The sequence below is a fragment of the Mustelus asterias genome, chromosome 12, assembly GCF_964213995.1.
Source record: "Mustelus asterias chromosome 12, sMusAst1.hap1.1, whole genome shotgun sequence".
Taxonomy (NCBI): domain Eukaryota; kingdom Metazoa; phylum Chordata; class Chondrichthyes; order Carcharhiniformes; family Triakidae; genus Mustelus; species Mustelus asterias.
This window is the reverse complement of record NC_135812.1, coordinates 43,932,598-43,943,042: the sequence shown is the minus strand read 5'-3', so window position 1 is coordinate 43,943,042 and position 10,445 is coordinate 43,932,598. Positions and strand designations below refer to the sequence as shown.

The 10,445-nt window shown below is 40.1% G+C and overlaps 1 protein-coding gene across 6 annotated transcripts in view; it reads left to right on the top strand.

Annotated features, from left to right (window-relative positions):
• Nucleotides 1-453: 453 nt before the first annotated feature.
• Nucleotides 454-10,445, top strand: part of LOC144501401 (lysine-specific demethylase 2B-like) — a 192,699-nt gene continuing 182,707 nt past the window's right edge. For 3 of the 6 annotated variants that reach the window (XM_078225124.1, XM_078225122.1, XM_078225121.1), the window contains exon 1: nt 501-637. In XM_078225124.1, coding sequence (XP_078081250.1) covers nt 596-637 — 42 coding nt within the window. In that variant the 5' untranslated portion in view covers nt 501-595. Of the gene's footprint in view, nt 638-10,445 lie in introns of all 6 variants that reach the window. The other 3 variants (XM_078225123.1, XM_078225126.1, XM_078225125.1) reach the window with 2 other exon arrangements.

Here is a 10,445-nt window from a genome sequence, read left to right as displayed (position 1 = left end):
TTGTTCAGCCCCCTTTCACGCTGCTCAATTTCGTCAGTTATTGCCATCGCCTGAGAACCCTCAGTCAACACCGCGACGGCAGACGTTATTGATTGACATCTGCTGGAGCTAATAGGAGTGAGGAAGCCTCAGGATGACGCAAGACGTCCGGCCTGTAGGCGGGGTTCCCGCAGTTGCCATGCGCAGTGACCGTTGGGCCGCGGCGAATGCTTGTCCGTCACCGCGTGTGCGCTTGCTGCTCCGAGCCTGAGCCGCCCCTCCGCGCGTGCTCACTTTTGAATCGCTAACGCACCGCCCGCGCGCGTTGATTGACACCGCCCAGCCGCCAGCTGCGAGCTGGAAGGTCCCGCCCCACTCCCGCTCCGATTGGCGAATGCGAGCGGGGTGGGCGGGCGGTCCTTGGATGCCCCGCGCAGCGATTGGAGCGGTCCGGCTGTCAATCACGCAGATGGCGAGGCACTTCATTGTGAAGTTAGGTTGAGCAGCAGTAGATGGAGGAAGGTCCTTAGTGAATGTTGAGTGTATTCTGTGAGAGTGTGCTTACTAGAGCCATGACTGGATTTCTTTGGTTGGGCAGCATGAATTGTGAAAGGTCATGGCACTGAGTCCTGATGATGAAGACTATGACACCTCTCAGGTCAGCCTTTGAGAATCATTTTACTACTTTCCTTAAAGGCTTAATGTGCCTGCGTGTGTTGTGTGGTGATGTGGGGAGAAAGTCTCAGTCAGAGTGTCTGCTGTTGCTACTGGGCAAGGCCTTTTCATCCCACCCTTAGAAAACACACAGCACTGGAAAATAATGGTGCCCTTTCCACAGACATCAAAAAGCTTCAGGGAAGTGGGATACTTCGCAGCTCAAGGTGTCAGATTCTCCTTTTGAGAAAGGAAGTGACCTAATTATTCAAACCAGCCTTTTAGGAATTTGCTTTAATTAGTCATAAATCTTAGCACATCTGCCCCTAGATAACAGAATATCTCCTTGCTGTGCATCATCTGTATGTACTGATAGTTTGTTTGCTCGTGGCTGTGGCATTATTTTAAAAAAGCAACACAGAATGGGTTCCCACGTACTTCATTCAGTACATTATTGAATGTAGTGAACCAAACGCCTAAATATTTACACAGTAAACCAATTTGATTGGGAAAGTACATTTCAGTTACAAATTAACCAAGAATAATTAGTTTTAATTTTGTTGTATAGCCAACATATAGTTTAATATTAAACATAAATTTCAGCCGTTTTAAATGTTTCTAAGGCATTATTGACTGAAAATGGATCATGCACATTGCAGTTTTTAATATGCCTGCTTGAATCATATTTTTTTTAATAGATTATTAAAGTGATTTTGTTTTAAGGAGAAAAGAAATTAAAATGGTTGTTATCCTGACACTGGAGGATATAAGATCATTTTGGGGATTGTGAAGGTAACCTTTGGGCTTAATGAGCTAATGTTTTACCAAAAGTCCATTGTTCTGGAAAGCAACAACTTGGGGACTGAGGGTTCCAGGGGTTTTGTATGTTCCTAACTTTATTGAAAGATGGGTACATACTGTTAAGCTTTTACTTTTTGCAAGCTAATAATTATCTTGAGTGAATACACATAAATGTTAGGGGGTGCATGTCAAAGTTTTGCTGTGGCGACTTGTTTTCCAAACAGTATGGATGGTAGACAGCCAGTCATGTGTATATTACAAGATTTATTTTCTGAGAATGTGATGCATTATTATTTCTTTGAATGTAAAGATTCTACAAACCTAACCGCTATAATTGCAAGTTCCTCGGGTCCAAATTGAAATTTATAATTGTTTGCTTTGTCCCTTGTACAAGTTGTTGCCTTGAGCATTGGATTTGGGTAGCCATTACAATCTTCCTGTGCTTATTTTCAGAACCTGGGACAGGTTGTAAATGTCCTTGGTTTAATCTTCAAATGATGAAGTGAGGGTCTCTGTATCAAGTCCTCCCAAGGTCTCTTGCTTCATCTTTGAATGTAAATGGCACTGCAGAATGAAAGTAAAACTAGGACAGCAGTAATGGTTGTACTGAATTTGATATGTGGGACAAGTACAGTATTAGTGCAAGCAAAATGATAAATACAAAATAAGCTATACACTCCACTTTTTGGTACTTGTAGCTGTGATTGTGTAATGTAGGTCTGGAGCATTATGTTATGTTTAATACAATTAGCTACTCATTGACAATTTCTTAATCTCAATCACAAGTGGGCGCATTAATAAAGTTATTAAATGCTTCCATGTTGTGAAACAAAGATTGTGATCAGCTAATTATACAGTATGGACTTCAGATAGCAAGATAGTCATTTTCAGGTCATGTACTTTTTTTGATAGCTTGTTTATGTCCTCCACGATCATCCTTAACACGAGTGCTCCGCATGGCTGTGTCCTCAGCCCCTTACTATGCTCCTTATATACATCTGACTGTATGACCAAATTCCCCATCAACTCAATTTTCAAGTTTGCTGATGATACCATCTCAAACAATGATAAGACACAGTACAGGAAAGAGAGAGAGAAACTGGTGCAACGACAATAATCTTATCCTCAATGTCAACAAAACTAAGGAGATAGTCATCAACTTCAGGAAGCATAGTGGAGGGTATGCCCCTATCTACATCAATGGGGACAAAGTAGAAATGGTCGAGAGCTTCAAGTTTTAGGTGTCCAGATCACCAACAACCTATCCTGGTCCCTCCATGCAGACACTATAGTTAAGAAAGCCCACCAACGCCTCTACTTTCTCAGGAGACTAAGGAAATTTGGCATGTCTGCTACGACACTCGCCAACTTCTGCAGATGCACCATAGAAAGTATTCTTCCTGGTTGTTACACGACTTGATATGGCTCCTGCTCTGTCCAAGACCACAAGAAACTACAAAGGGTCGTCAATGAAGCCCAGTTCATCACGCAAATCAGTCTCCCACCCATTGACACTAACTACACCTCCCGCTGTCTCAGAAAAGCAGCCAGCGTAATCCAGGACCCCAAGCACCCGAACATTCTCTCTTCCACCTCCTTCCATTGGTAAAAAGATACAAATGTCTGAGAATACGTACCAACCGACTCGAGAACAGTTTCTTCCCTGCTGTCATCAGACTTTTGAATGGACCTAACTCACATTAAGTTGATCTTTCTCTACACCCTAACTATGACTGTGACACAACATTCTGCACTCTCTTCGTTCCTTCCCTATGTCCCTATGCTTTGTCTGTATAGCGCACAAGAAACAATATTTTTCACTGCATACCAATACATGTGACAAATCAAATCAACATTTTTAAGTAAATTGATTCTCCTGGCAGAGAAGGGAAAATTGTCTTTGTGAACAGATGGTACTGTTTTGAACATTGAATCTCTTTGTTGCTTTTGTATGGTTTGGATTCGAGGCATGGTTCAAGCACATTTTATTTGTCCAAGCTACCATATTGTTATCTCGCTGCTATACTCCACCCTATTGTTTAGTAACTGCTGTCTTCTGAATGGCTGCAGAATATCTGTTGTTGTGGTTGTTATATTGGATGGTTGTTTCTCATATATCAACTGGTAATTGGGAAATTAGTTTGAAAATATACTATGTCAGCTAGGCAATCAATTGCTTCAAATATTTATTCCTAATGTTGATATACTTAATAAATAGACATCTAAAAATGTTTTTTTAATGTAGCAAATTGTAATATAAAATGCAGTGCCTGGAAGGTTGTTAGAAGTAGATTTAATGGTCATTTTCAAACAGGAATTGGATAAATACTTGATAAGATTGGTTTTAATGTTGTTCTAATTTGTTTTTTTTCCAATTATCCTCCCTCCTGGGTGCTGACCTTTGGATGGTGGGGGAAGGTGGTTGGCGGTATATGACTGGGAAACTTTGATGTTGCTCCGTACAACCTCACTGAAATTGCATTCTTCATGTGAGAGTTTGGTCAGTGTAGCTGAGACCAAGGATGGAATTTTCCAATCTCGCCCATGGCTGGGATTTTCCGGTCCCACTGCTGTGAATGGAGATGTGGCTGAGTGCTAAATTCACCGTTCCCACGGTAAATAGTGGTAGCGGGATGTGCAATTTTGGAGAGTTCCAGCCCAATTCGCTTTATACCAAACACCTACATGAATGTATTTCTTAGCAGGTTTCCTGAGTTGCACCCTTACGACTGCCCCAACTGAGATCAGCTAGTTCAGCAAAATTGCTCTTCAAACCCAGAATCTTTTATGGCTCAGCCTCCTACCACATTGCTGCAGAGCCATCTGCTGCGTGTAGGATTTTGTAACATACTATTTCGAGAACATTATTTTTTTTGCTTCTCCTTTTCCAGCTAAACTAGTTGTATAGCGAGTTAGTCTAATAGCTAAAGTCGAGCAGTCCAACATTTACTTGCATTTCTATAATGCTGCTAGCGTGCAGTGAGTTGTCTCAGCACTTAGCATTAGGTTGACATAAAAATGATGTTGAGCGGGAGACTGACGGAGAGCAACAACAAAAGAGGGAGTAGTTTATAAATGTAGGGAAGGTGGTGGCAAGTTGGATAGAAAGGCGCACAGTAGTTGAATGAGAAGCCAGCAATGGGAGAGTGGAACATTAAGAAGTCCAGTTGAAGGAGCAAATAGGACATGAGACAAGAAAACATGGGTGAGGCCAGTTATGTGTTAACCACCTCTGAAACAGCTAAGCAAACCACTCCATTATATTCAAGAATGTCAGGGGCATGGAAAGCTGGTGAAGCTTGTGCAACAATGAGAGGAAGTGGCTTTATGGACTTATTTGCAAAGTTTTACTCGCGTAGTGATAAGCAATTGTACAGTGACACGTGAAAGTGAAAAACCTCCAACTCTGAACGATTTCTGTTACTTTTCCGCACACTTGGAATCAAAATCAGATCATTTCTTTGTTGTAGTAAAACTTTGTATCATTTTCTTTTTTAGCTGCTTCCTCTTTAAGTACATGTTGAGCCTTGCCTTTGCAACACATGAGCTTGTCTATGAGAATGTTGCTAGACTTGAAATAACAGTCATTTCACTTCAGTTGTATACTCCACTGTTTTGGCAGTTAAAATTTATATTGTAGCAAAGATTTTTTTAAAATCAGGCTTGTTTGTAGTGCTGGATCTTTGTAGGGCCCAAATGTTTGACTTTGTAAGCAGATATTGAAAGTAATTACAAACCAAACACTGAAGAGTTCAATTTTGACAAATTGCTGAAACATTTAATTGGTTTGCAAATGATCTGAGCTGTGTGATGGGATGCAGTTCTGAAACAACTACACTTTTAATTCTAGGCTATTGACTTCATGGGATAGTTTTGCTCTGATTTGGAGCTTTTGTGTTGGAGTTATGGATGTGTGTGCTTGCATCATGTTTTCTGGCTGGTAGTAGCTCTATCACTGGATGTTAATAGTTGAGATAGTTCATGTTATTAATTGATACTCAAATACTAAAGGATTTATAATTTCTGACTTAATTTTTTTAAGGCGTAACTGTTAGTCATGGGAAATTATATGATAAATGTGTATATGTCATAAAATTCACCAGTACAACTGTATCATAGATCAGAAAAATCTAGAAAATTATTTCTCAGTAAAATACTTAGTTGATACGATCTCATAATTGTCAATACAGATTGAGATTTCTCCATTGTAAATGGAATGTTTTGCACTTGGTTGCCTGAGGGAGCATCGTGTTTTGTCACTTGTTGATTTTTGCAGACTCAAATAGCTAAGAACCTTGGAAGGTTTGAGCGTGTATGTTTCTCTTTTAATTTGCCTCTTTTTGATCTTCCAGGGTCGTGTTTGCTGATCTCTCTAGTCCTTCTCTTTGTCATTCCTAGGTTTTTGTTTTAATTTTTACAGGATGATGCCTGTCTCTGCTTCTGAGTACTTAGCAGAGTGAAGGAATCCATAGTGTAGTCATAGTTCCAGAACTCGGTCTACTACAGCAATCTCAAATACTATTTTTTTAAACAAAATCATTCAACATGAGGCCCAGGAAATTCTCCTCAGTTATTTCAATAATGCAGAAAAGATTCCATCTTTCTGGTCCTGATTTCTTTATTGTTTTTGAAACTCTTGGCAATTCTTTTTAATTTCTGATGGGCCTGACAATCTTTCCAACAGTGCTTTTGGGAATCGGGAAAGTGTGGCTGTGGTAGAAGATCAACTGTGATCTTAGCGAATGGCAGAGCAGACTTAAAAGGCTGAATGTCTATTCCTACTGTTTCTATGTAACACAATTGACGGCTGGTGCAGGAGTGGAAATGACTGCTTTGAATTTAATTTTACTGGGAACAGGACATAGAGACTTCTTTCACATTAAATACAGACTACAGTTATGCTATCTCCATGTTCTGTCAATCCAAGTATTTTGACCTAGTTGTGGAAAGGCTGCCTTAGATCTGTGTTTTTCAGTGATATTAATTTGTGCTAATGTTTCATTTCCTAAAGGGTATAGGCGGCTCTTCTGGATTGCATATCAGATGTCAAATAAAGAGTCAGAAGTCAGTTTTGAATATTTAGATAAATGTAATATTTTACTTAGTATTTATTTGCAGACCATTGGTAACCAGGTCCAGAGATACGCACATGTCACATTTGTACTATTGGGATTTGTGTTTATACAGTCTGAGTAATGGCTAAAAGTAGGTTATTAACACACTGGCTATTTTGCATATAATGATCACGATATACTTTTCACACCACATGGTGCAAAATTCCATTTTAGCATCAACTATTTAACACTTCATTTAGAATTTTAAAATGTTTGTGATTCATAATGCAATGGTGGTATAATTCTTTTTAGCAGTCAACGTATGGCCACTGACATTAGAAATGTATTTTAGAGTTAAAATAGCTTGGCAGTATTTTGTGATTGTAGAAACTAATCATATTACTTTTGGAACTGCTTTGAGGCCCATAAAGTGTGTAAATAATTATTAATGATTTCATGTAATTTTATCTTTAGTTTTTCGCTTGTCATTTTATCAAAATTATCAAAATAAAACCTGATTTTTCTCTGAACTTGGTCTGACTCTTGTCCTTGAATTCCTCTTCACTGATTTGTTTTCCGAGCTTTATCATGCAAAGAAAACTGAGAAACATCCATAATGGGGACAAATGGTTTTAACAATCAGTAAAGAAATTGATTTAAAAGATCTTAGTTATTGCTTTCAAAATAGAAATTTCAACGATGAGGCCATTTCCTCCGTTTCATTGAAATTATTTTTTTTATGAGTGTCTCTGACAAGGCCAGTATTTTGATCCCTAACTGACTTTGAGAAGTTGGTGGTGAGTGGTTTTTTTTTTTTGAACCGTTGCAGTCCATGGCGTAGGTAGACCCACAGTGCTGTTAGGAAGGGAGTTTCACATTTCTGACCCAGTGACAATAAATGACAGTGTAGTTCCAAATCCAAAGGGTGTGTGGACGATGCTGTTGAAGGAACCTTGGTGAATTGCAAGCTTTTACATGTTTTTGTTGCTGTGTGCCAGCGTAAGAGGGATTGTATGTTTTCAGGGGGGAGTGGGGTATCAATCAAGCAGGTTACTTTGACCAAGATGGTGTTTAGTTTTTTGAATGTTATTGGAGCTGCACTCATCCAGGCAAGTGGAGAGTATTCCATCACACTCCTGATTTGCGCCTTGTAGATGGTGGACAGATGTGGGGAGTCGGGAGATGAGTTACTACAGAATATCCAGTGTTTGACCTGAGTTTCCGTGAGATTTGGTTGACTCAGTATTACTGACATCTGGGTGGGCTGTTGAGAAATCCATGGGCACTGTCATGGTCACTCCTGACCTCTTATAACCACGGTATTTACGTAGCTGGTCCAGTTAAGTTTCTGGCCAATGATAAACCCCTGAGATGTTACAGAAAAGAAATCATCATAGAATCCCTACAGTGCAGAAGGAGGCCATTCGGCCCATCGAGTCTGCACTGACCACAATCCCACCCAGGCCCTACCCCCACATATTTACCCGCTAATCCCTCTAACCTACGCATCCCAGGACTCTAAGGGGCAATTTTTAACCTGGCCAATCAACCTAACCCGCACATATTTGGACTGTGGGAGGAAACCGGAGCACCCGGAGGAAACCCACGCAGACACGAGGAGAATGTGCAAACTCCACACAGACAGTGACCCGAGCCGGGAATCGAACCCGGGACCCTGGAGCTGTGAAGCAGCAGTGCTCACCACTGCACCACCGTGCCGCCCTACATGTTACATTTAGGAGATTCAGTGAGGATAATGCTGTTGAATGTCAGAGATGGTTGCATTCTCTCTTGTTTACTGGAACTGGAATTGTTCGTTCTTAGGTTGGGGTTGTTGGTGGACAGGAAACATATCCAGTCAAACTAGTGAATTTTGGTTCCGGCCAGATGACCAGGTTTGCACATGTTACTGCAAGGTTAAGTTATTTCATGATGTCATAAAGTCAAAAGAGTTGTTCCATTACACTGCTTGAAGCAAGGAACCTGAGTGATAAAATTACATGGGGAAATTACACAGGAGTTTCAAGATAGTATGTTGTAATACAAAATCCCCTGGGCACTCATAGCATTCTTTGTTCAGAGGTGTTGTGTGATTACAATCGTGGACTTTCCCTCTGTTGTTGAGTTTAAAGAACACCAATCCTGTCACCTCAAACTAACTCCTTTTCTGAAAAAATTGAATTGTGTCTGTTTATATGTCCATTATGTTGCCGAGTAAAATATATATTTTATAATTTGTATCCTTCCTAAACATTTTGTGGATTTTGTACTGTGTTCTGGTTCTATCTTTATTTTCCTCATCTTTAGTTGTGCTGTCTTATGATTCATTGCCAGACCACCCCCCTGCCCAAATTATTGCTAAGATCTGGTTAAGGACCAAAAGGTTTTGTTTAAAATAGACAGTTTAGATTTTAAGGCTTTTGGTCCTGAAGAAGGCTACAAAATTCCATGGGTTTTGAACAAACAAAAATAGACTTCACAAAATGAGAAAAAGAAAACAATTTACAATGTCTATTTTATACTCTGCATTCAGGGTAAGTATGAGATACATGTGAATTAACAGGCACCTGTGATGGAACAGACCCCACTACACAATAAATGGCAGATGCAACCAAAGCAGTATCCATGGATTTCTCAACAATCCACCTAGACATCCGTAATATTGAGTCAACCAATCTCACTGAATCTCTGCCTCTTTTGCAAAGGATTCAAGTCTTCACTTTCAAAGGTCTAACCTGGAAACGCTCTCCAAATTCGCTCCAACTCGGACGGCATTAATGATGGCTCACCTTGTAGGGTTTCAACCTCATCTCCCAAGATTCTGTTCCTCTGAATTCCCAAGTATACATTCAATTACCAATTCACCAAAGCACAATTTCAGATCTTCAGCCATACTGAGCAGAACACACTGCCCCAAGGAGTGCCTTTACCCCAACATCCTGAGTCACCAATTTCAACTGCCTTCTTGGATGTTCAGGCCTTCTTCCAAGTCCTGTTTGCTACCAGGGTTTCCCTTGAATCTTCTTCAATTAAAGTCTGCTACACCCAGCCCTTTTGCTATTTGGAGCCCCTTTTCCCTCTGCTGCTCTCTTATTAACTTTTTCTATCCCTGTCCCCTCTCTGGGTCTCATCTTTTAGACCTCCTTGTTCCCTGCCTGGGGTTTTTCTTCTTGATGGTGCTCTGCACCCAGTCGCCATTTTTCTTCTTGCATAAGTGTGGTGGGCCTAAAGAATGCAAAAATGCAGATCTGCACACATGCAGCCTACTCCCAGTTTGCACATGTATAAAAATTCTGAGGCCCGTTGCGAGTTGAAGTTCCCAATCTCTGTTTAAGGCTAGTTTAACAAATGACACATCTTAGGAACTGATTTTGCAGTGGCCTAAACATACCTTCCCTTCCTATTTTATAGGAAATGTAAGAAATTGGTTGTTGTCTGCCATTGACTTGTGTTTAAATAGCACCTTTCATATCCTCTGTCCTATCACTACAGCAAACGAAACAGAATGTCCCAATTTCTGTTTTAAATTTTGTTTAAACAAATATGCTCAATGTAACAAGCTGGCAGCCCATGTGCAGTAGTGGCACCTTTTGATATTATGATCAACTTAACTGCTCATGTAGGAATGAAAATGCATTCTTCTAAAGGGAGTTTCTGGATTGCAATCCAAAATTTCTGACCACAATGATTTTTTTGAACTTGCTTATCTCTACTTTGTAGTGTGCACTGACCTTTAACTTTTTAAGCCTTTGTCTTGGGAAGAAGCACTTTTTTTTTTGTGCAAGCAATTTCCATCATGCTACAACAGGGTAACATAAATTTATGTCCATGTCCCAATGTATGCAAGTGTTATAATTAGAAGAGAATCTTTGGAGTTGTGATTTGCTGTTGTAGGTTTTTTGCATCTGAAGGCCAGCACTCTCTAGTTGTGATGCTATGTCAGCTTAGATTTTGTGT